The sequence below is a fragment of the Microcaecilia unicolor genome, chromosome 2 (assembly GCF_901765095.1).
Source record: "Microcaecilia unicolor chromosome 2, aMicUni1.1, whole genome shotgun sequence".
Classification (NCBI taxonomy): Eukaryota; Metazoa; Chordata; class Amphibia; order Gymnophiona; family Siphonopidae; genus Microcaecilia; species Microcaecilia unicolor.
In genome coordinates, this window is record NC_044032.1 from 197479050 (window position 1) to 197505988 (window position 26939).

A 26939-nucleotide genomic window follows, 5' to 3' on the forward strand; every position below is an offset into this window, starting at 1 on the left:
GGCTGAGGGGAGATATGATAGAGGTCTATAAAATAATGAGTGGAGTTGAACGGGTAGATATGAAGCGTCTGTTCACACTTTCCAAAAATACTAGGACTAGGGGGCTAGGGGGCATGCGATGAAGCTACAATGTAGTAAATTTAAAACGAATCAGAGAAAATGTTTCTTCACTCAACGTGTAATTAACCTCTGGAATTCGTTGCCAGAGAATGTGGTAAAGGCGGTTAGCTTAGCGGAGTTTTAAAAGGTTTGGACAGCTTCCTACAGGAAAAGTCCATAGACCGTTATTAAATGGACTTGGGGAAAATCCACTATTTCTGGGATAAGCAGTATAAAATGTTTTGTACATGTTTGGGATCTTGCCGGGTATTTGTGACCTGGATTGGCCACTGTTGGAAACAGGATGCTGGGCTCGATGGACCTTTGGTCTTTCCCAGTATGGCAATACTTATGTACTTATAGTGACAAGTAAATACACACCAGGATAAGAAAAACAGTTTGCATTTACTGATTAAACCAACTCTCAAATAATATAATATTGAAAAAGCAATGGCACACATTTATCAAAGTAAATGCAGAGGTCAGTTAGCAAGACATCAATCTTATTAACAACACAGAAGAAAGCATATTGATGTTTGCCATATTAAATAAAGAAAGCAGTCTTTCAATATGCTGGCAACGTTGAGTGCACCACTCAGTAGATTAAAAAATACCTAGTAATGTCTCTTGGGATAAATGAATGGGTAGTGCTGGATTTAAACCCTCACACAATCCAAGCCTCTTGTACCTTCTTTGACATATCATAGTTGTTCTGAACTTGTTGCAAGACTTCCCAAAACTACACCAAAAAATGGAAAGAGAAGCCGCACACTTCTTAACGGCGATGTGATGATATCATGTGGAGGGGGTCTGTCGGATATGCCAAATGGTCAGATTAGTGAAGGTTGGATAAATGAGACTGCTGTATTAAACGTTTCAGTTTCACAGTTCAGCTTTTACTAAGGTGCGTTCTAATTTGAGACTTTCTCACGTGCTAAGCCCAGATGTACCGCAGCCTATCTGTAAAGCTTTTTCATGTTTTTTTTGCAAGTCGTGGGCTAATGTTAGCACACGCTACCTGCAGAAAAATTAATGCAGGAGCACTTACCATCTCCTATTTAAGAGACACTAACTCCCTAAATACCGCTAAAAATTGCGCATGCAAATTTGACTGTGCAATTTAATAGAATAATGAGCTAATCAGCACTGATAAGTGGCTTTTTAACAAGCAATTATTGGCACTAATTAGATTTAATTGAAATGTACATGCGTGAATTTAGGCATGAGTCATAAAAGGGGGTATGGAAACGGGAGGGTGATGGGCAGATTGGGGGCACTGTTTTAAGTTACTCTCATAGTTAGAGAATAAGGGCATCCGCGCCTAAATTTACGTGCAGGTATTTGCATCACATTTTAGCTGGTGCAAGTGGCCACGCCTGCAGTTCCTGGGCATAAGAACTATTTTGTAAACCGCGCCCAACATTGAGTGCTTTTTATAGAATAGCACTTTCTTGGTGCCATATATAGAATTTGCCCTTAAGTGCTCCCACATTAACTCAGTATTATTTCAGTTAGTGTGCACTAATGCGAATGTGTAAGTTTGATAATGCTTCCACACCCACTATTCTCCCCTGACCCCACCCCCCCTGCAAACGTTTAGCATGCTCTAAAGGGCAAAATACTGCAAAATGCCTTAATGCATTTTGCGATAAGCATTTCCATGCTAAGTGTGCATTAGTGCCTAAAGTAAAAGAAGTCCCTAAGAGGTCCTTCTACAAAGCTGTGGCAAAAGGGGGCCTGCGCTGGCATCGGTGTGTGTTTTTGACACACGCGGAGGCCCCCTTTTCCGCAGCAGGTAAAAGGCAGGTTTCTCTTTTCTTAAAGAAATGGCTGTGAGGAAAGTGAACCACTTGCTGCGCTGCCAGTTCGGGGGGGGGGGGGGGGGGGAGCACATACCGCCACCCATTGAGGTGGCAGTATGGGCTCCCATGCTAACCCAGCGGTAACCGGGTAATGCATGGCACTGCCTTATTACCACCGGATACACACTGGTGCTACAAAATGTGAATTATTTTTGCAGTGCCGGAAATGGCGCACAGTGGGGAAGAGAACTACTGCCTGGCTGCTGTGGTAGCCTGGCGGTACTTCCCTTTTTTAGTAAATACTTTGATGGAGTAAACAAACATGTGCACAAAGGGGAGCCGGTTGATATTGTGTATCTGGATTTTCAAAAGGCGTTTGACAAGGTACCTCATGAAAGGCTACAGAGGAAATTGGAGGGTCATGGGATAGGAGGAAATGTCCTATTGTGGATTAAAAACTGGTTGAAGGATAGGAAACAGAGAGTGGGGTTAAATGGGCAGTATTCACAATGGAGAAGGGTAGTTAGTGGGGTTCCTCAGGGGTCTGTGCTAGGACCGCTGCTTTTTAATATATTTATAAATGATTTAGAGATGGGAGTAACTAGCGAGGTAATTAAATTTGCTGATGACACAAAGTTATTCAAAGTCGTTAACTCGCGACAGGATTGTGAAAAATTACAAGAGGACCTTACGAGACTGGGAGACTGGGCGGCTAAATGGCAGATGATGTTTAATGTGAGCAAGTGCAAGGTGATGCATGTGGGAAAAAAGAACCCGAATTATAGCTACGTCATGCAAGGTTCCACGTTAGGAGTTACGGACCAAGAAAGGGATCTGGGAGTCGTCGTCGATAATACACTGAAACCTTCTGCTCAATGTGCTGCTGCGGCTAGGAAAGTGAATAGAATATTGGGTATTATTAGGAAAGGTATGGAAAACAGGTGTGAGGATGTTATAATGCCGTTGTATCGCTCCATGGTGCGACCGCACCTTGAGTATTGTGTTCAATTCTGGTCGCCGCATCTCAAGAAAGATATAGTAGAATTGGAAAAGGTGCAGCGAAGGGCGATTAAAATGATAGCGGGGATGGGACGACTTCCCTATGAAGAAAGACTAAGGAGGCTATGGCTTTTCAGCTTGGAGAAGAGACGGCTTAGGGGAGACATGATAGAGATATATAAAATAATGAGTGGAATGGAACAGGTGGATGTGAAGCGTCTGTTCACGCTTTCCAAAAATACTAGGACTAGGGGGCATGCGATGAAACTACAGTGTAGTAAATTTAAAACAAATCGGAGAAAATATTTCTTCACCCAACGCATAATTAAACTCTGGAATTCGTTGCCAGAGAACGTGGTGAAGGCGGTTAGCTTAGCAGAGTTTAAAAAGGGGTTAGACAGTTTCCTAAAGGACAAGTCTATAAACCACTACTAAATGGACTTGGGAAAAATCCACAATTCCAGGAATAACATGTATAGAATGTTTGTACGTTTGGGAAGCTTGCCAGGTGCTCTTGGCCTGGATTGGCCATTGTCGTGGACAGGATGCTGGGCTCGATGGACCCTTGGTCTTTCCCAGCGTGGCATTACTTATGTACTTATGGTATGCCCGCATTGGGCTTACCGCTGCTTTGTAAAAGGGCCCTAAGTGATTTTAGGGGTCCTTTTACTAGTCTGCGGTAAGTGCTAACACACACTTACCGCAGCTTCAAAAGGCTTACTGTGGGAGGTTCTGCAATAATTCTAAGATTAGCGTGGGCAAATCGTGCACTAAAACAGTTTCATTTTTATGGCAGAGGGGACGTGTTGGGAGGAGAGTGGGCGTGCCAGTACTGATCACTTAGTGTACCGTGTGCTAACTGATTAGCGCATGATTAGCATGTGAGCCCATACTGCCTACAAAATAGGTGTCGGTAAGTGCTCATGAGCTAATTTGTTTTAATGGCAGCACATTAATGGCAACAGTGCGTGGCCATTATTTAAAGATAATGGGGAAATCAGCTATTTAACTGCTTCAGTCGAAAGGTGGCCTTGGCACATGGGACAAAGGCATGCTAAGGCTACTTTTTCCCACACTTTTGTAAAAGGACATTAGGGCCTCTTTTATTAAGCAGTGCTAGCTGTTCCCACAGGGCAATGCAACAGAGCCCATTCAAAGTGAAGGGGCTTTGTCAGCATTGCTGCACCGGGGACCACTAGTGCGGCTTGATAAGAGGCCCTTAATGATGTCAGCTCCTAAAAAGATTGTCTGATATAATCTTGCATTTCTCAGTACACCAACTTAACCTACAACCAAAATTATTTGTAATAGGGTTGCAACTTTTGTTTGAAATGAAATAAAACAGGAAATTTTAATGAATGAAAAATGAGTGAAATTTAAATGATTAAAAAGAAAAATCAAGCAAATTCTTCCTGCAGAAGAATTTTAAAAGGTAAAGCATTCCTAGTGCCTCCCTGCCCCTTCTCCATCCCTTTTTATTATGCCAATTTCTCCTTATAGGACATGAGTGAACCCTAGTAGTTCCTATCCCCCCTCCCTCCTCACGAGAAATTGACATAGTAAGAGCTGATGCTGATTTTTTTGTGGCAGGGACCTGGCTTCTGTTTTGAATTTTGATGTCTGTTTTAATTTAATTTCCTCTTTTTTTTTTTAATCTCACATAAATGAAACAAAAATACATGTGCACACACCTAGGGCCCTGTTTAATAAGCAATGCTAAGAGCGCACTAGCGTTTTTAGCGTGCGCTAATTTTAGGTGCACACTAAAAATGCTAGTGCATCTTAGTAAATAGGGCCCCTAGATTTTAACCAGACTGCAGCTACATCAAGCAGAACAGTCTCTGTTACAAAATTATTTGAGGCTCTATTAAAGCAAGAGAAGGAGATTTTATTATCTTCACAACATCGCACTGGCTACATTGAGTGACACCTTCATCCTTGGGACATTTCCAAATTTGGAAGCCTAAGTTGCTTACATAAAAAAAAAAAAAAAAAAAAAAAAACATGGAAGTCACATGCCTTTTGAATTTGAGAAACACTTAAGTACAAGTACTACAAGTTATTCATGGGAATTTTAATGATCACATACAAAACCTCAAAAAAGTGGATGGCAAAACACTAGTATACTGATGGAATCAATTAAGTGTTCACCATTATCCCATTGGAGCCCAGTTATATTGCTACCAGTAACTATTTACTTAAATAAATCTAGCCTCAATTGTCCAAGATGAGATTACATAATATAATATCCAACACCCTCTTTGGACATCCCGTCATAGGCTTACCATCTTTTAAACATCAACGCCATATTGGAGAAAGTATATTTCCCCTCCTTAAGCAGGGTTACGAAACAAGGAGGGCCTGGATCTCTTGTTGAGGAGGAATATTGAAGTGGAATGTTTGAAACTTCATGCTTAGGAAGAAATGGGAGTAAATACAAGCCAGAATATGGGCCTGTGAATATTGAGTCGGTGGATGTGATATTGCATAATTCTGTTTTGGAGAGTCTACAACACAGATAAGCGACGGCTGCTCTCCTTCTTCTATAAATGTATGGCTGGATAGCCAAAGTCTTTTTCTTCAAACTTTTGAATCCCATTTGAAACCTAGTTATGTTGTTTTTGACATTTTTGTATATATAATACCTCCAAACCCGGTTTTTGAAGTAGTGGATTTCTGCGAGTTTTTTCCGGAGTTTTTACACTGCTGTTTTTCCAGGGATGGTTGGTAAGCCTATGATGATATGTCCAAAGAGGGTGTTGGATATTATGTAATCTCACCTTGGACGATTGAGACTAGATTTATTTAAGTACACACATACAAAAACTGCAATTGCACACTATATTATATATATATCTTAAAGCTGTTTTTCACATTGTAAAAATGTATAATATATATGCATATATGGAATAAATAAATTTATTTTAACAGGTCCTAAAGATGCACATTTTGTCTGGGAAAAGAATGGGAAAAGAATAGCTAACCACGTCACTGAGCAATCACACATACTGACTGGTGATAAAGTGCATGTTCTTAGCTGGGTGAAAGACATCGCAACAACAAATTCGGAGTATCATTGTTCTATCACCTCCAAATCTGGAAATCAGACCTCCAAAGTCATTATCAGAGTGGAAGGTAAAATTTGCATGATGGCTAAGCACGTCTTTTTCCTTGTTTTCCCCTTTTAAAATCATACTGCAAAACTCCCAAACCTGGTCCTGGAGGCACCCGAGCCAGTCAGGTTCTCAGGATATCCACAATGAATATTCGTGAGAGAGATTCGCATGCAGTGGAGGCAGTGCATGTAAATCTGTCACATGAATATTCATGTGACAGATTTACATGCACGGCTACCACACCTCTCTACTCAACTTGATATAAAACTTGATTCTAATTTTATGTGTTTTTTGATCCTGTTCGGTTGGAGCGATTGTTACTTTAAAAAAGAAAATAAGGGACCTTTTTACAAAGGTGCGGGAGGGCTAACGTGCAGGCAACGTGTGTGCCCAGCGGTAATTCCGATTTTGGTGCTTGCCAAATCCCGCAGTAGAATATAATTTTCTATTTTCTACTGCAGGGGGTGTTCCCGATGGTAACCAGCAGTGCGCCCATATTGGCGCGCACTGCATGGTTACCACGTGGGTAGCGCGTGAGCCCTTACCGCTAAGTCAATGGGCGGCAGTAAGGGCTCAGGCTATAAATAGGCGCATGCTAGTTTTAATATTAGTGCAGGCCCATGTACTGGCCCATTAAAAAATTGCCTTTTTCCCAGCCGGGGTAAAAAGTGGCCAAGAGCGTGCACAAAAGACATGCCCACACTAATGTAGGCCACTTTTTGCCGTGGCTTTGAAAAAGGACCCCTAACTGATTAATGGTTTCTTCTTTTTTCTTCTTGTCAGTTAGACGGGAGATTTATAGTTGGGTCCTAGATATTTTGGTACCAGAGTTTGATGTTTTGTACACCTATTGAGGTGGTGGCTCCCGTGGAGGGGCATAATTGAACGTCGCCAGCGAAATAGGTCACCAGCGATCTATTTTGGCAGCGGCGCAACAGCTGGCCGGAACCGTATTTTCGAAAAAGATGGGTGGCCATCTTTTTTTCGATAATACGGTTTAGCCCGGCCAAATGCTAGAGTTCGCTGGGTTTGAGATTGCTGGTTTTGTTTTTCAGCGATAATGGAAACAAATGCCGGCCATCTCCAATCTGGCGAAATCCAAGGCATTTGGTCATGGGAGGAGCCAGCATTTGTAGTGCACTGGTCCCCCTGACATGCCAGGACACCAACTGGGCACCCTAGGGGGCACTTCTAAAAATGTTTAAAAAATACAAAAAAAGCTTCCAGGTGCATAGCTCCCTTACCTTGGGTGCTGAGCCCCCCAAATCCCCCCAAACCTACTCCCCTCAACTCTACACCATTACCATAGCCCTTATGGGTGAAGGGGGGCACCTACATGTGGGTACAGTGGGTTTGGGGGGGGGTTTGAAGGGCTCAACACTTAGCACCACAAGTGTAACAGGTAGGGGGGGGGGGAGGATGGACCTGGTTCTGCCTGCCTGGAGTGCACTGCACCCATTAAAAACTGCTCCAGGGACTTGCATACTGCTGTCAGCTGGGTATGACATTTGAGGCTGGCAAAAAAGTGTTTTTTTTTTTAGTGTGGGAGGGGGTTGGTGACCACTGGGGGAGTATGGGGAGGTCATCCCCCATTTCCTCCGGTGGTCATCTGGTCAAATGGGGCACCTTTTTGAAGCTTGGTCATGAAAATTAAAGGACCAAGTAAACCCGGCGAAATACTGATTAACGCCGCTTTTTTTTTCCATTATGCACGAAAGCCGGCCATCTGGTAGCCACGCCCATGCCCGCCCATGTCCCGCCTTCACTTCGCCGCCAACATGCCCCCTTGAACTTTCGCCGGCGTGGCGACGGAAAAGCGGCGATGGTGTCAAAAACGCCGCTTTCAATTATACCGATTTTGCCGCTTTTGCGAAATCGCCGGCCATCTCCTGATTTATGTCGGAAGATGGCCGGCGATCACTTTTGAAAATAAGCCTGATAGTAACCCGGTGGTAATTGGTCAGTGCACAGCTCTGCCCAATTACTGCCAGGTTTACGCTGCACTAGAAAATATGGAAATATTTTCCGCAGTGCTGGAAATGGCGCGTGCTCGAGACTACCGCCGGCGGCTGCATTGCGCCAATGATCGTTCTGGGTTGCCGCATGGCAACTCTTTAGTAAAAGGGCCCCTAATTGTTAGCGCACACTAAATCCATTAGTACACCTTAGTAAGTTTAGAAAACATAATGTTTCCTTAGCTTTATCTGCCGAGCTAACTGGGCATTGGTCTGAATATTGGCCAGTGCCCAGTTAACTGCACATACCCAAACATTCAATGCTAGAGCCTGGACATGGCCTGGCATTGACTATCCGGAGTAAGTCAGCCTATGGCTGTAAGCAGCTTAAAAACCACTGGCCACTGCAGCTGAATGTCTGCCCTAATAAATATTTCCTGGTGTGGCTAGAGCTACTCATTTGTGGCACAAGTTGTTTGTGAAAACTCATGCACCAATATTGGCAGATGCTTTATATGTTGAGTTTCAGTGTATCAGTGATATAATACAACTGTTTGAACTTTGCAGCTTTGGATTGGGGAGGGGGGTCCCCTGCTTATTTTTACCTTTTATCCTTTTTGGATGTTTTTATGCCCTTTCTATTCCTTAATGAGGGCTTGGGGATTCAACGAAAATATTAAAAAAAAATGTTTGATTGCAGAGTATTCTTTTGCAGAGTGTTCTTAATAATTGCTTCTCATTTATTTATTTATTTTGTTGCATTTGTATCCCGCATTTTCCCACCTTTTTGCAGGCTCAATGTGGCTTACATTATGCCGTAATGGCGATCGCCATTACCGGAATGAGAAATACAGAGTATTATTGCATTTAAAGTACAGAAAATATAATATAAATAGAAATGAATAGATATACAGTTCATTTCAGGTATTTGAGAACAAGGATAATGTATAACATTCAATAATGTCAATGAGATTAAATAAAATATCAGATAAGTACCTCTTTCTTACTGTATGTCCAGCAGATTACTACAATAAGTGAACTTCTAAAGTTAACTTTTTTCCACTGAAAATGATCCTTTGTGTTGTGATTTTGTTTTTCAGGACCACCTTCAAGTACAAGCCCGGAATCAGGTAAGTTTAATTCTACCTTTTGTTTCTCTCTATGTCTCAGTATCTAGTGTAGGAATCAGGGGCGTATCTGGACTTCGCCGGTAGGGGGGTCCAGAATCGAGGTGAGGGGGCACATTTTAGCCCCGCCCGCCCGACGACCCTCTTGATCCCCCGCCCGCTGTCGCCTACCTTTGCTGGCGGGGGACCCCAACCCCCACCAGCTGAAGTCGTCTTTCTTCGTTCGTTTGGGTTTCTTCTTTCTGAGTCTGACTCTGACGTCCTGCACGTACACAACGTGCAGGACGTCAGAGTCAGACTCAGAAAGAAGAAACCCAAATGAACGAAGGAAGATGACTTCGGCTGGCGAGGGTTAGGGTCCCCCGCCAGCAAAGGACGTTGACGGCAGGTTGGGAGGGGGGGGGGGTTGTGAGGGTCGTCGGTAGGGGGGGTCCAGGGCCAAATCTACGGGGGTCCTGGCCCCCGTGGCCCCATAGCAGATACGTCCCTGGTAGGAATCACTTATGTTTCTTTGCAGAGACTTTAGTAATCTAATAAAAAGCCTTCTTATAGCTATTGTCACTTAACTGTGGAACACATTCCCCACTGCTGCCAGGCATATCTCTTTATATAAAGTGCACCTCCAACGTTCTAATGAAGCCTCACTTAACCAACATTCTAAAAGTGAAGTGGCTGAGATCGCTTTTCCTACATGAGTGTCTGCCCCGCCCATGCGTCAAACGTGATGATGTTGAGGGCGGAGCACTGACACTGAACGAATGGCAGACAATCAACGACCGTGTCGCGCATCTAATTGGCTGTGCCTCGGTTGAAGCCTCTGATGACGTCGGCAACCCAGACGCAACACACAAAACCGCGAGCCAGACAGGGAGGCCACGTGTTTCCCTACTCCTCCCTCTGCCTAGGAATCAGCTGTCAGAGCACCCCCTCCCGGCGCATCACCCAAGCCCCTCACCGCCAGACTGACTGCACCATTCATTCCCTGGGAGGAGGATGCAGAAAAGAAAACAAGACCCAGCAGAGCTAACACTTGGCTTCCTTCCATGCAAGAGAGTATCCGGTGCCAGTGCCAGCCCAGGTCTGGTTCCCCCTCTCAGCCACATCCAGTGCCCGATCTCTTCTTACCAAGAAAAAAACAAAAGTTCTGTCCTTTCCCGGATACCGGCAGCACCGGGTACACAGCCGGACACTCACCTGGTCGCAGACAGCAGCCAATTGCTCCCTGAGTCCAGTTCCGTCCCACGACTTCCTCAGCCTCAACACTACTAACCCCGCCCCCTGCTACTCCCACATCCTCTCCGCCACGCCCATCGTGCCACACGATTGGCTCACTCCGGCTCCTTAGCACAAGTCTCCCCTTACACCCGCCTCCGCAATACCCTTCTCCCAGCACTGTCTGAGTGGCTCACTCCGCCAGACGTCACTGCAGCTCCACGGGCTGGAGAGAAGCAGGGGAGTGCGAGTGGGCGGGGCTTCCTCGACAGCTGGAACCACTGAGAGAGGGAGGGGAGGAGGAAGAAAAGCCTCTGGCTATTAGCCTGTGGCTATTCTTAGGTATTAGACCTGGAGAGGGTCACATTCTTCTGTTAGTGGGATGAGAGGCAAAACAGAGCCCAAATGGAACGCCTGTTCCCGGGCAGGATGATGCACATAAATCAGGAGCCAGAAGGCTACACACTCTAGGGAAAGGTCAAAGACAGCCTGTGTCAATACTTCACTGCAAGTTGTTCCAGGCTAGCTAAAGATCTTAGTTAAGTCTAGGGTTATCTTTTCTGTTGTTTCTGTTTTTCGTGTGAACACAAACACACACTGTGCCATGCACAGACAGCATCTCTCTCACTCACACACACACCTATGTACCTCAATCACCCACCCACACCCTCTGAACCCCCAACCCACCCACAAACAACAGAAACACAACCAATTATGTGGAGCAAAGGTACCCTCCCCCCGACAAACCCCCAACACCAAAATGGCAGCACTGATTGCTCATGCAACTCACACACTCCCCAACAAAACAATAACTAAGCTATGCTCAAAATCCACCTTCTGCTACAGAGGGGAGGAGGGGGTCCTCAGACCTAAGAGGGGGGGAGGGGATCCTGAGACCAGAAGGGGGGGGTGCTGAGACCACAGAGGGAGGGGGAGGTATCTCTGGCACACACACACACACACACACACACATACACTCTCTCACAGTAAGTGTCTTTATGTCCCTCACTCTCATACAGTCACACTATGTCTCACACTGTATCAAATTCACTCTCTCTGTGTCACACAGTCACTCTCACACACTCTCGGTCTCACACACTCGGCACCCAGACTCACTCTCTCTCTGTCACACACCCACACATTCACTCTCTCTCTCTCACACAGTCACTCTCACACACACTCTCTCTCAAACATACACACTCCGAGGAAAACCTTGCTAGTGCCCGTTTCATTTGTGTCAGAAACGGGTCTTTTTTACTAGTTGTGAAATAAAAGCACACTCAGCACATATGTAGCAAACCTGTAAAACAAAAACAGCATTAAGTGTCAGGGCTCTGTCCCACTCAATTGTGTCCCCCTGCCAGATGAATGTCTTGGCGATTTAGACGTTTCAATTCTGGCTTCCTCTACCTATGAAAAACAGCACTGCAAATATTATACTAGGCACATCTCCTGTTAGTTCTTTAAGCAGGCATAAGTCTTAAGTTGTGTTGTGGCTCCTTAAGGACAGAAATAGAGAGTGTGCATATGCTTGCTATCCTCGTTTTTGTTCACCACCTCCTCTCCTTGGCAGTGGCGGAGCCAGTATGGGGTCATGGGGGCCTGGGCCCCCGTAGATTTGCCCCTGGACCACCCTGCCGTCAACCCTCTCGACCACAACCCCCGCCAGCTGAGCTGAGGTCCTCTTCTTCCCAATCCCGCGCAAGGCTTCGTTCTAGTCTCACATCCTGCATGCTGTACGTGCAGGACGTCAGACTCACAGAATCGAAGCCTTGTTTCTGTGAGTTTGACATCCTGCACTTACAACGTGCAGGACGTCAGACTAGAACGAAGCCTTGCGCAGGATTGGGAAGAAGAGGACCTCGGCTCGGCTGGCGGGGGTTGGGGTCCCCCGCCAGCAAAGGTAGGCGACGATGGGTTGGCGGCGGGAGGGGGGGTCGGGGGGGTCGAGAGGGTCGTCGGTGGAGGGGGTCAAGGTTGGTGGCGGGGGGTTCGGCAATGGCAGGGGGGTCAGCAATGGCAGGGGGGTCGGCGGTGCCTGGGGGGGGCTAAAATGTGCCCCCTCACCTCGAGTTCTGGACCCCCCTCCCGCTGAAGTCTGGCTACGCTCCTTGGTGCTTTCATTCAAACCAGAAGTGCACGAGGAAGAGAGGGCAGCAGGTACTTGTGGATACAGTGAGTATTTGTATGTATTCTCTATTCCCAAACCCAAAGAACTGTGATCACCCTTCAGAGACATGGAGAAGAAATGGTGGTGTCATGAGCTGTCTCTAATTTGGGTTTTAGATTTAATTTCTGACCTTTTCAAATCCAAACTCTAGGTAAGTTACCAGTGGCGTAGCAAGGGGGGCTGCCACCCGGGGCGGTTCACTGTTGCACCCCCCCACCCCCGGGTGCAGCACAATGACATTTCCCCCCCCCCCCGACCCAGTGCCTACCCTCCTCAACTCCGTCCAACCAGCTCCTGCACCCTACCTTTAAAGAAATCTCGGAAGCCGTGGCGAGGAGAGGCACACTGCCTCACGCCTGCATGTAAAAGAAGTGTGGATCGTCTCATCGAGCCTTCCCTCACTCTGTCTGTCCCGCCCTTGCGGAAATAGGAAGTTGTGTCAGCGGCGGGCGGGACAGACAGAGTGAGGGAAGGCCCGATGAGACGATCCACACTTCTTTTACATGCAGGCGCGAGGCGCTGCGCCTCGCCTTGCCACGGCTTCCGAGATTTCTTTAAAGGTAGGGTGCGGTAGCTGGTTGGACGGAGCTAAGAGTAGGTACTGGGACTGGGGGTGTTGATACGCCGAGGGGGGGTGTCATCGTGCTGCACCCGGGGGGGAGCTGGCAGGGAGCACCGCCCTTGAGCTGACACCCGGGGCGGACCGCCCCCCCCCCCCCCGGCCCCCCTTGCTACGCCACTGTAAGTTACAATCAGGTACAGATATTTCCCTGCCCTGCAGATCTTACAATTCAGAAGGCAGAAGAGACAATCAGAGAGTCTCCTGGACTTTCGTTGAACCAAAACTTCAGTCGTCCCCAGCCAATCAACAAGTCCGTGATCTCCCCTCCCCCTCTCATTCAATACCCAAGTCTGCACTATACCCCCTACTCAGTAGCTGAGTCCTTGTTCTTCCCTCCCCTAATAGCCAAGTTCTTGCTTTCCCTTTCTCCAGTAGAAAGTAGTTTGTTATCCAACAGCGTGATATGCACATCCCATGCTGACATGTATTGCACTTCTTTTATATTTTCAGATGTTAGTAGGACAGACTGGTCAAAGGACTTTGCAAACTGGAAGAGTGCAGTTAGTGAACATGACACCATGATGCAAGGCTGGAAGAGAATTTGGGTAAGGAGCCTTTTTATTTAGTCAAAACATTTATACTTATACAGTTGGTTAATTTGGAAGATCAGTACTGTGCTGTCCATCCTTCTGATTGCTTATCTGCTGCTGTAAAACTGTAAGTGATATATAGAGGATGGGGGATAAAATACAATGAATCAACAGCATGGGAGCCAACATCTCAAACTGATTGGGGGTGCTAAACCCAATGGAAATGATCTCTCTCTGGACATTGTCAAGGAGTTTGCTCAATATTGGGGGTGCTCAAGCACCCGCAGCATCCAGGGAGCTGGATCCTAAGATCACTAGCCAGTTCAGCTGCCAGGGTAAAAAGATTGCTCCCTGATCCCAAATGTGGTCGTCAACATGAATCTGTACCTCGGATGTTTAGGGGAGAATTCAGTAAAGGCCGGCCAAAATTAGGCGCCGGGTTGATGTCTGCTAAGCGCACATTTTATAATGACAGTTCCATGCAGAATGGCCTTTACAGAAAACCTCCCCTCTAATCCCTTTGTCCCAAGCAGTAAAGACTCTTTAGGACAGATAGCCACCCCATTTAGGGAGAAAGGGAGGGACAAAGCCGGGAAAAAGGAAGCAGGGCCCTGGAGCAGGAGCAAAAAGGGAGAAGGTGTTTCAGATGTGGGAAAGGGGGCCATTTCTTTAAGGACTGCAGGGAAAAGGTAGGATTCACTGGACAAATAGGAGGGGACCAAGAATCCTTTTTCTTTTATGGCGTCCAGTTGGAAGGAGTGGCCATAAAAGCGCTTTTAGACGCGAGGGCTAACCAGTCAATGATGACCCAGACCTTGTGGAATAAGATCAAGGGAAACGCTAAGGAGGGGGTAGGAAGGTATTGTGGCACAATATACATAAAGTGTATTCATGGGGCTGCTACAGCACATCCAGTGTTCAGATTAGGGCTCCGTAGCCCCCTTTTCAATGGACAGCTGAATTTGGCTGTTTTACCTAAACTATCCTGTGATCTCATACTGGGAAGGGATTGGGGTCCTTTTAACCGATGTCTGCAAGGATCCTCAGGTTGGGTAACCACCCGAGTTCAGAAAGCCAGAACAGAGACTCCCAATACTTCTGAGGACTCTATTGGTCAAATATTTCCCTTTCATGAGGAGATACTGGAGGCACCAGGGAAAGGGAGGAAAACTAAGGAGCCCCGGCTTTCTGAAAGACAGGATAGAGCCAAAACCCTGAGGGAAATAGGAAAAGGGGAGTTTATGCCCTGGATTCCCGAAGAAGTTTTAAAGAGATTTCCCACATTTGCACAGGAACAGAGAGCTGACCCAGTTTTGAAGAGGGCATTTGAGCAAACGGAAGGGGAGCTCTCGAGAAGTCTCCCGCGCTTCTGTCTTGAGAATGAGTTATTATACCGTGAAGTACGGGAACCTGTGGAAGAGACAGTTAGGCAGCAATTAGTAATCCCTAGGATATTTAGGGACCTTATCCTCAAGGGCACCCGTGATCATCCCTTATCAGGCCATAAGGGATCTCAAAATACTTTAAAGCAAGTGCTGGAGCGCTTTTATTGGCCAGGGGTGCATAGGGAGGTTCTACACTATTGTCATAGTTGTCCCCAATGTCAGAAGTTAGTTGATCGGTACCCTCCCAAGGCCCCTATGCTGCCCTTGCCAGTTATAAGGGAACCCATGATGAGCCTGGCCATGGACATTATTGGTCCCCTGATCAGGACTCTGAGAGGGTTTTTATACATCTTAGTTATTATGGATAGGGCTACTAGGTTCCCATGGGCCATACCCCTCCGAAATATAAAGGCTCACGGGATTGCCAGTGAATTGGTGAAGCTATTTTGTGATGTGGGTTTTCCGAGAGAAATTCTCACAGATCAGGGCTCCAATTTTAAGTCAGGTAGGTTGAGGTAGCTCTGGGAGGGTTTTGGCATACGCCATATCATCACCTCAGTCTACCATCCTCAGGCAAATGAGATGGTCGAACATTTTAACAAGACCCTCAAACAAATGTTAAGAAAAGGGTTAAATGGACGATATGAGGACTGGGATCAATTACTCTCATTCGCTCTGTATGCCTGTCGGGAGAATATCCAGGCATCTTTAGGAGTATCCCCATTTGAACTGGTATACGAGCAACTACCCAGGGGGATCCTTTATATAATACAGGAGCGGTGAGTGGAGCGTGCAGAGGAGCCGAGGGCGATGGACCTCTATTTAAAAGAGTTGAGGGCCCGAATACGGCGTCTCTCTGAATACGCTCATTACAATTTAGAGAAGTGTCAGGAAACACAGAAGGCGTATTATGACAGATCCACAAAGGTCAGGAACTTTCAGGCAGGGGATAGGGTATTGGTGATGATCCCTTCTGACCCTCATAATTTCACCTCCCAGTGGAAGGGACCTTTCGTGATAAAGGGGAAAGTGGGTCCATGGTCATACCAAGTGAAAAATGAAAAAGGTAAGGTGCAGAAGATTTGGGCCCCCAGCTTAGTGATATACAGGAAGTGAGTACACCTGTAATTGGGACTTCCCTAACTCCTCAACAGAGGCAATCGGCAGAAGGCTTACTGGAGGAGTTTCAGGACGTTCTTAACCCCCTTCTTGGAGAAACTCACCTAATTACCCATGATATTCTTACAGAGACAGGAAAGATCGTCAGGCAAAGACCCTATTGAGTGCTTGAAGCTCGGCGGAGGGAGATTATTAAACAGGTCCAGGAGATGTTGGAGCTAGGGATAATAGAGGAATCCTGTAGCCCCTGGTCCAGCCCTGTAGTCCTTGTGCCAAAATCAGATGGATCCAAACGGCTCTGTATTGATTTTAAGAGGGTTAATGCCATATCCCAATTTGATGCGTACCCTATGCCCTGAATCAATGAATTACTAGATAAGTTGGGGCAGGCACAATATCTAACTACATTAGACCTTACCAAAGGTTATTGGCAAATTCCCCTGACTGAAGAGGCAAAACCTAAAACAGCCTTCTGCACACCGATAGGTTTATTTCAGTTTAAAAGAATGCCCTTCGGGTTGAATGGGACGGCTGCCAATGATTGGCTGACCAGCTCCTTCGTTGGCGTCAAGAGTATGCAGCCGCCTACATGGATGACATTGTAATTTTTAGCACAAACTGGGATTCTCATTTGCCCCGAGTGAGAGCTGTATTAAAGCCCTAAGGAAAGCTGGATTGACAGTAAACCCAAAGAAATGTGTTTTCGCTAGTACTGAGGTGAAGTATTTAGGGTATAGAGTGGAAGGATGGGTCATAAAACCCATGACGGACAAGGTGCAGGGTATACGGGACTTTCCCTTACCCGCGACAAAAAAACAGCTGAGAAGTTTTCTTGGCCTCGTTGGTTATTACCGCAGATTTATCCCTAAGTTTGCGGAGATGTCAAGCACCCTGACCGATATGCTTAGAAAGGCACACCCTAATGTATTAAGGTGGTCAGAAGAAAGGAGACAAGATTTTAGGGTCCTGCAGAATAGCTTGTGTAGTGAACCAATCTTGAGGGGGTTAGACCTTGGGAAACCCTTTCTTTTACAGACAGACGCTTCAGAAACGGGGCTGGGAGCAGTTTTATCCCAGGAGTTCAAAGGGGAGGAACACCCAGTCCTATTTCTGAGTAGGAAGTTAACACCAGCCGAACAGCATTATGCTGTGATAGAAAAGGAGTGCTTAGCCATAAAGTGGGCAGTGGAAACCCTGAAATACTATCTGCAGGGCAGCCCTTTTACTCTTATTACCGATCATGGCCCATTAAAGTAGTTTCAGCAGATGCAAGGTCAGAATACCCGTCTTACTCGGTGGTATTTGGCCCTACAGGCCTTTACTTTTACAGTACAGCACAGGGCGGGAAAGCTCCATGGGAATGCAGATGCTCTGTCAAGAATTGCGGACACTTCGGAAAAGCTTCCTTCGGTGTCCAAGAGTCGCAGTTTCTTGAGGGAGGGGGTATGTGATAAGGTAGGTAAACCTGACCCTAGACAGATGCAGCCAACCCTAGAACTACCTTACCCAGAATCCCTCTGGATGACTGAAAGAGAGGGGTGGACACAAAAACATGGAAGAGACCTCTAACCTTAGCAGGAATGGAAGCAACTCCAGGAAATGGGGGCCAGTTACTCCAGCTACCCGCAGAGAGAGGGAGCTGCAATCAAGAAGCTCAATTTCCGTGGTTGCGGAATCAATATATAAGGCCTCCCAGCTGTGAAGAGGAGAGGGCGGATATCCTGAAAGCTCTCAGGAGTGTGGGAGAAGAGAAAGTCTATGGGGAGCTAACTGAACCTATGGAGTATGTGGAGCAGGAAAAGGACCTGCTTCCAGGACTTCCCTGCGTAGAGGAGCAAGCCAGCATGGACTGAGAAAATACAAAAGCCAACCTTGCCAGCACATAAAGGCAGTTGTGGGAGGCCACAGGTTTTTTTTGATTACTGTGGAGTGGGAGGTGAACTGCCAGCCCTGCTTGCTGCAGGGCTGCTGGTGTGTTACAAGAAAGGTGATGTGCTCATGGATGTTTTCTTTTGCTTTTGAACTGAACTTTGCTTAAGTTGTTGAACTGACTTTACTTAAGTTAGTGAACTGAACTTTAAAGGACCTTTTGAACTGAAGAGAAGATTGGTGGTGGATTATATTTTGGGGAACTGGGCTTGCATTAAAATATATTTTTTTTGTCTGAACTGAGTTCGATTTAAGTTGTGGTGCTGCACCAGAACTCTGCGCCCTGAACAGGGCTTCTGGTTACCTCCCCAAAACTAGAAGAGGAGGACCCCTTTACAATTGGCATCCCAGGTGGGGCCGGAGTGTTGAACAGCCACGTAGAAGAGTCGCTTACAGAGGACCTTGGCTACCCTTAGCAAGGTCCAGACCAGCGGCCACACAAGGAAAGCAGCACCTGGAGTGGGCACAGCTGGATACGTGGGGAAGCTAAGGGATCTGAAGCCAGGCCTTACAGGACCCAGGCTGTACTCATAAAGGGGGGAAAAGCATAAGCTTTCAAAAAGTACCGCACTTGGGGTTGTTTTTGTTTGTTTGTTTTGTAGGATCCCCGCAGCCAAGGATGGAGCAGAAGGAGATGTTGCATTGGATGGCAGCCCAGTATCAGAAGCAGCAATCTTTACAACAGGTGATTGAAGCTACGAGGGAGCAACAGGGGCCCCTCATTCAAGCCCTGCAAGTCCAGATGCGGGCAATGGAAGACTTGCTGCAGAAAGTCGCTACCCCCGTCACTCCGGAATATTCCCCCATGGCGGTAGGACACGCTAACTATGGACCTTTTTCTTTGGGGAGAATGGGAGAGAAGGATGACGTGGAGGATTTCATAGTGACTTTTGAACGAATTGCAAGTGCAGTAAAATGGCCACAAGAGCAGTGGGCTGTGAGGTTAGCTGGATGCTTAACAGGGGAGGCATTGGCAGCCTATAGGGCTATGTCCCCTGCCCAAGCCATTGACCATGGACAGGTTATTGCAACCATTAAAGATAGGCTGGGGTTAACTAAGGACCATTACAGGAGACTTTCGGGAGACTACCTCAGGGGAGGAGGAAAGACCCCGGGCCTTAGCTCAAAAACTTAAAGATCTTGCCTATAAGTGGCTAGAACCCAATAAGAAGACAGCTGAGCAGATAGTAGAGGAGATAGTGTGAAAGTGCTGCAGGCAGCAGGGCAGCAGATCGCCTCCCTTCGGGCCTCCTTCCCTCCGTGTCCCGCCCTTGTCTGACGTTACTTCTGCGAGGGTGGGACACAAGGAGCAAAGGAGGGCTGAAGGGAGGCGATCTGCTGCCCTGCTGCCTGCAGTGCTTTCACACGGAGGTGAGAGGTGCTGTGATTTCAATGCAGGGAGCCCAGCCCAGTGGCGGATGGAGGGGGGCGGGTGGAGGGGGAGAGCGGCGGCGACCTCAGGAGGGCGGCGGGGGGGGGGGGGGGGGGGGGGGGGGGGGGGCCCGGGCCCGACCCCGACCTCGACCTTGCCCCGGGCCCAGTCCAGTCTCTCGGTGGCCCTGGGGAGGGACAAATCCTGGGAAAAAGGAAGCAGGACCCTGGAGCAGGAGCAAAAAGGGAGAAGGTGTTTCAGATGTGGGAAAGGGGGCCGTTTCTGTAAGGACTGCAGGGAAAAGGTAGGATTCACTGGACAAATAGGAGGGGACCAAGAAACTTTTTCTTTTATGATGTCCAGTTCGAAGGAGTGGCCATAAAGGTGTTTTTAGACTCGGGGGGCTTACCAGTCAATGATGTCCCGGACCTTGTGGAATAAGATCAAGGGAAACGCTAAGGAGGGGGTAGGAAGATATTGTGGCACAATACGCATAAAGTGTATTCACGGGGCTGCTACAGCATATCCAGTGTTCAGATTAGGGCTCCATAGCCCCCTTTTCAATGGACAGCTGAATTTGGCTGTTTTACCTAAACTACCCTGTGATCTCATACTGGGAAGGGATTGGGGTTCTTTTAACCGATGTCTGCAAGGATCCTCAGGTTGGGTAACCACCCAAGCTCAGAAAGCCAGAACAGAGACTCCTCATACTTCTGAGGACTCTATTGGTAAATATTTCCCTTTCATGAGGAGATATTGGAGACACCAGGGAAAGGGAGGAAAACTAAGGAGACCCGGCTTTCTGAAAGACAGGATAGAGCCAAAACCCTGAGGGAAATAGGAAAAGGGGAGTTTATGCCCTGGATTCCCGAAGAAGTTTTAAAGAGATTTCCCACATTTGCACAGGAACAGAGAGCTGACCCAGTTTTGAAGAGGGCATTTGAGCAAACGGAAGGGGAGCTCTCGAGAAGTCTCCCGCGCTTCTGTCTTGAGAATGAGTTATTATACCGTGAAGTACGGGAACCTGTGGAAGAGACAGTTAGGCGGCAATTAGTAATCCCTAGGATATTTAGGGACCTTATCCTCAAGGGCACCCGTGATCATCCCTTATCAGGCCATAAGGGATCTCAAAATACTTTAAAGCAAGTGCTGGAGCGCTTTTATTGGCCAGGGGTGCATAGGGAGGTTCTACACTATTGTCATAGTTGTCCCCAATGTCAGAAGTTAGTTGATCGGTATCCTCCCAAGGCCCCTATGCTGCCCTTGCCAGTTATAAGGGAACCCATGATGAGCCTGGCCATGGACATTATTGGTCCCCTGATCAGGACTCTGAGAGGGTTTTTATACATCTTAGTTATTATGGATAGGGCTACTAGGTTCCTATGGGCCATACCCCTCCGAAATATAAAGGCTCTCAGGATTGCCAGTGAATTGGTGAAGCTATTTTGTGATGTGGGTTTTCCGAGAGAAATTCTCACAGACCAGGGCTCCAATTTTAAGTCAGTTGGTTTGAGGCAGCTCTGGGAGGGTTTTGGCATATACCATATCACCATCTCAGCCTACCATCCTCAGGCAAATGAGATGGTCGAACATTTTAACAAGACCCTCAAACAAATGTTAAGAAAAGGGTTAAACGGACGATATGAGGACTGGGATCAATTACTCATTCGCTCTGTATGCCTGTCGGGAGAATATCCAGGCATCTTTAGAGTTATCCCCATTTGAACTGGTATACGAGCGACTACCCAAGGGGATCATTGATATAATACAGGAGCGGTGGGTGGAGTGTGTAGAGGAGCCGAGGGCGATGGACCTCTATTTAAAAGAGTTGAGGGCCCGAATACGGCGTCTCTCTGAATACACTCATTATAATTTAGAGAAGTGTCAAGAAACACAGAAGGCGTATTATGACAGATCCACAAAGGTCAGGAACTTTCAGGCAGGGGATAGGGTATTGGTGATGATCCCTTCTGACCCTCATAATTTCACCTCCCAGTGGAAGGGACCTTTCGTGATAAAGGGGAAAGTGGACCCATGGTCATACCAAGTGAAAAATGAAAAAGTTAAGGTACAGACTTATCACATAAACATCTTACGGCTGTGGATAGAGCGAGAAGGGCTGGTAGTTGCTTTAGAAGAGGATTTGGGCCCCCAGCTTAGTGATATACAGGAAGTGAGTACACCTGTAATTGGGACTTCCCTAATTCGTCAACAGAGGCAATCGGTAGAAGACTTACTGGAGGAGTTTCAGGACGTTCTTAACCCCCTTCTGGGAGAAACTCACCTAATTACCCATGATATTCTTACAGAGCCAGGAAAGATCGTCAGGCAAAGACTCTATAGAGTGCTTGAAGCTCAACAGAAGGAGATTATTAAACAGGTCCAAGAGATGTTGGAGCTAGGGAAAATAGAGGAATCCTGTAGCCCCTGGTCCAGCCCTGTAGTTTTTGTGCCAAAATCAGATGGATCCCAACGGCTCTATATTGATTTTAGGAGGGTTAATGCCATACCCCAATTTGAAGCGTACCCCATGCCCCGAATCAAGGAATTACTAGATAGGTTGGGGCAGGCACAATATCTAACTGCATTAGACCTTACCAAAGGTTATTGGCAAATTCCCCTGACTGAAGAGGCAAAACCTAAAACAGCCTTCTGCACACCGATAGGTTTATTTCAGTTTAAAAGAATGCCCTTCGGGTTGAATGGGACAGCTGCTTGCTGCCAACGATTGGCCGACTAGCTCCTTCGTTGGCATCAAGAGTATGCAGCCACCTACATGGATGACATTGTAATTTTTAGCACAAACTGGGATTCTCATTTGCCCCGAGTGAGAGCTGTATTAAAGTCCCTAAGGAAAGCTGGATTGACAGTAAACCCAAAGAAATGTGTTTTCCCTAGTACTGAGGAAGTATTTAGGGTATAGAGTGGGAGGAGGGGTCATAAAACCCATGACGGACAAGGTGCAGGGTATACAGGACTTTCCCTTACCCACGACAAAAAAACAGCTGAGAAGTTTTCTTGGCCTCGTTGGTTATTACCGCAGATTTATCCCTAAGTTTGCGGAGATGTCAAGCACCCTGACCGATATGCTTAGAAAGGCACACCCTAATGTATTAAGGTGGTCAGAAGAAAGGAGACAAGATTTTAGGGTCCTGCAGAATAGCTTGTGTAGTGAACCAATCTTGAGGGGGTTAGACCTTGGGAAACCCTTTCTTTTACAGACAGACGCTTCAGAAACGGGGCTGGGAGCAGTTTTATCCCAGGAGTTCAAAGGGGAGGAACACCCAGTCCTATTTCTGAGTAGGAAGTTAACACCAGCCGAACAGCATTATGCTGTGATAGAAAAGGAGTGCTTAGCCATAAAGTGGGCAGTGGAAACCCTGAAATACTATCTGCAGGGCAGCCCTTTTATTCTTATTACCGATCATGGCCCATTAAAGTGGTTACAGCAGATGCAAGGTCAGAATACCCGTCTTACTCGGTGGTATTTGGCCCTACAGGCCTTTACTTTTACAGTACAGCACAGGGCAGGAAAGCTCCATGGGAATGCAGATGCTCTGTCAAGAATTGCGGACACTTCGGAAAAGCTTCCTTCGGTGTCCAAGAGTCGCAGTTTCTTGAGGGAGGGGGTATGTGATAAGGTAGGTAAACCTGACCCTAGACAGATGCAGCCAACCCTAGAACTACCTTACCCAGAATCCCTTGGGAGACTGAAAGAGAGGGGTGGACACAAAAAATGGAAGGGACCTCTAACCTTAGCAGGAATGGAAGCAACTCCAGGAAATGGGGGCCAGTTACTCCAGCTACCAGCAGAGAGAGGGAGCTGCAATCAAGAAGCTCAATTTCCGTGGTTGCGGAATCAATATATAAGGCCTCCCAGCTGTGAGGAGGAGAGGGCTGATCTCCTGAAAGCTCTCAGGTGTTTGGGAGAAGAGAAAGTCTGTGGGGAGCTAACTGAACCTATGGAGTATGTGGAGCAGGAAAAGGACCTGCTTCCAGGACTTCCCTGCGTAGAGGAGCAAGCCAGCATGGACTGAGAAAATACAAAAGCCAACCTTGCCAGCACATAAAGGCAGTTGTGGGAGGCCACAGGTTTTTTTGATTACTGTGGAGTGGGAGGTGAACTGCCAGCCCTGCTTGCTGCAGAGCTGCTGGTGTGCTACAAGAAGAACGGTGCTCATGGTTTTTTTCTTTTGCTTTTGAACTGAACTTTGCTTAAGTTGTTGAACTGACTTTACTTAAGTTAGTGAACTGAACTTTAATGGGCCTTTTGAACTGAAGAGAGGATTGGTGGTGGATTATGTTTTAGGGAACTGGGTTTGCATTAAAATATATTTTTTGTCTGAACTGAGTTTGGTTAAGGTGTGGTGCTGCATCAGAACCCTGCGCCTTGAACGGGGCTTCTGGTTACCTCCCCAAAACTAGAAGAGGAGGACCCATTTACAACATGCTAAAAATCAGCTGGCGCTAAATGCTGAGACACCCATAGGAATATAATGGGCATCTCCGTGTTTAGCGCCAGCTGATTTTTAGCATGAGATAATTAGTTGGTGCTCTTTTGAATGTAATTTCCAACATTAAAATAGCCTGTCTGAGACTAAAGAAACTCAGAATTTCATACTGCCAGGTGGTAAATTTATTAAGCATCTTTCCCTGGTTTCTATTTAGTGCGTTTAGAGATCGGTGCTGAAATAAGTGCGGATTTTATAATAATGCATGTAATTTAACAAGTTAATGAGTGCTGATAACAGCACATAAGCAATAATGAGCACTAATCGGCACTGATTAGAATTTAGGCACACAACTCGCTAAGCGTATTCTGTAATGATGTGCGCCACACTTCTAAGGCATGCAGGCAAAAAGGGGCATGGTGATGGGCAGGGAAATGGTTATTTCATGGGCGTTCTGAAATTTACACGCCTAGTTATAGAATATGGCCCAGTGCTCCTAAATCTACTCACTGGGATTTGCGCCACATTTTCATTAGTACAAATGGATGCATGTAGATTTAGGCAGTGAAATATCAACTAAGAGTATTCTATAATTGGCACCTATATCTAGGCGCTGATTATAGAATACGCTTAGCACTGATTTCAATGCTGATTTTTTTTTTTTTAGGCACCATATATAGGATCTCCCCCCTTATGTATGAAAAGAATGTTTTAAATGCAGAACAAGGTTCTTATAAAATCGTGTTGGGGTATGCACAGGTAAGACATAGGTGCATGAAAAGTGTGCACATTTTTGTACACGATGTGTGCATAGGCAGTCCCAGGCGCATAGTTTGAGTGAAATTGTGAAGTGTGTGAGTGTTTTATAAAGTATGGGCTGGATTCAGTAAATGGTGTGCCTAATTCAGTGCTGAAAAATATTGGCACGGAATGGCATTCTGTAACAGGTGTTCTGGGATCAGCGCCCTTTATAGAATAGCACGTAGCGCCAGTATCCGAGCTCAACTTTGGATGTGAGGAGTTACACCAACTGAAACCAGGTGTAAATCCCAGCACACAAATTGGATGTGGGTCTGCCTTATTCTATAACACGGTGTGCATTAGAAGGGAAACACCCATGACCTCTCTCATGGCCACTCCCCCTTTGCAGATCCACACAGAAACACTTAAGACGCTAGTCCATAAATGGGTGCATAAGTGTTTTTGCACAGATCTGACATTTCTGTCCCATTTTGGTGCCTTGCATCCATTAGATCACTTTTCCATGCTGAAATTTTGGCGCAGAAGTAGCGCCTAACATGTAATTCCCTGTGTGTGGGTCAATTCTTTATAGTGTGCCAAAATACAGTTCCCTGAGCACAAATACTATAATGGAATCTGGATACCCAGATTCCAATATAGAATACCAGCATAAGTTGGCATTTACATGGTAATGTTTAGGCCTGCCCACTTATTCCATGTCAATGGCAGGCGTAAATGTAGTACTTTAGTGCATAAATGCAAATATGTTATAACCTAATACAGAATGCCACAGGGATAGGGCAGGGACGGGAATGGGGACAGAGCCAGCGGGGATAGGGACAAACTTTGTCCCAGTGTCATTCTCTAAGTTGGCATTGGCGCAACTAAAGTTAGGCACCAACAGTTACACCAAATCAATGGCAGTCGTAACTGTTGGTGTCTAAGGGGGTCTTTTACTAAGGCGTGCTGGTGTTTTTAACACACACTAAAAATAGACGCGCGCGACACGCTGATGCCAATGTATTCCTATGGGCGTCTTTAGCATTTAGTGCACACCTATTTTTAACGCGGGCTAAAAACGCCAGCATGCCTAAATAAAAGACCCCCTGTGTCCTGAAGTGCCCCTAACTTATATTAAGTTATACTTGTAACCACCTAGTCTCTGCTCATGTGAGTACCTCCTGCTAAACAATTTTGGCACATTGGCATCAGCGTGTCGCGCGCGTCTATTTTTAGTGTGTGTTAAAAACACCAGTACGCCTTAGTAAAAGACCCCCTTAGACACCAACAGTTACGACTGCCATTGATTTGGTGTAACTGTTGGTGCCTAACTTTAGTTGCGCCAATGCCAACTTACGCTCATATTCTAGAATCTTGGTGCCCAGATGCTGCCATAGAATTGGCACTAAATGCACAGCATTGAGGCACCTAAATTTTGCCATCTAATGAAATCTTCATGAGCTATCATTTTCTCTTCCTCCCCTTCTACTTCCCAGGAGAACTGCGAGAAGAGCGTCCACTAGGAGATGATGACTAAGCGATCATTTGAAGGGAGAAGAAAAGTCCGAGTCATGTGAACACTGATGTGGATTCTGAGGACAGCCCATGAGCAGGGATGCAGTGGATCTGCAGTTTGGAAGTCTGGCAGCCTAGGTGCCTAATCTGGCAAGCTCACTGACACTGGAAGGGGCATGGAGAGGATTCTCTCATTGCCATGAGATTCACCAAAAGATTTCTTCTCCCTCTCCCATCAACTTTGAGGAAGGGGCACATTTTATAGCACTATATCATATAAAGCATGAATATGCTTAAAAATGCTTTTTTACAAATCTCTTAGCGCAAGTTCCATTTTGAAAAAATGCTTAGTGTGCTGTTTTTATGAAAGTAAAGGTGTGTACGTTTCACAACAGTGGGTATTAGAGTTCTTTGTGCTTATGTAACTGCTATATGGATTATTTAAAGGAACACTGTCAGAGTTGATTAAATGAGGATTGAACATTTGAAAAAGGCTGTCTCAGTATATGTTGCCACTTGCATTTCTTTTAGCCTATCAAACTATTTTTAATTGCCTTTTAAACATTTTTCAGACCTGGAAGCACCTTCGTGCTCCTTTTGCATTTCCAGCTTGGTTAGAACAAAGGCTGGGGATCTGGTGTCGTGGGCCCTCATTTGCAGTCACCAGTTGTATATTCCCTTACAGCTTATTGCATGGTAGTGTGCGGCATTACTGCTGAACTGCTGAGCCAGCCCTTTCCAAAGGGATGACAGTAATGACAAATTTAAGGGTTTAGGGCCAGGGGTGCTGCAGTA

The 26939-nt window shown here is 46.4% G+C and overlaps 1 protein-coding gene across 4 annotated transcripts in view; it reads left to right on the top strand.

Moving 5' to 3' along the window:
• SEMA4D (semaphorin 4D) overlaps positions 1-26630 on the top strand; it is a 373725-nt gene extending 347095 nt beyond the window's left edge. For 3 of the 4 annotated variants that reach the window (XM_030193608.1, XM_030193607.1, XM_030193611.1), the window contains 5 exons: positions 5832-6035; positions 9072-9101; positions 13553-13647; positions 18668-18750; positions 26126-26630. In XM_030193608.1, the coding sequence (XP_030049468.1) occupies positions 5832-6035; positions 9072-9101; positions 13553-13647; positions 18668-18750; positions 26126-26159 (446 nt within the window). In that variant the 3' untranslated portion in view covers positions 26160-26630. The remainder of the gene's footprint in view (positions 1-5831; positions 6036-9071; positions 9102-13552; positions 13648-18667; positions 18751-26125) is intronic. The other variant, XM_030193610.1, reaches the window with a different exon arrangement.
• The last annotated feature ends 309 nt before the right edge of the window (positions 26631-26939 follow it).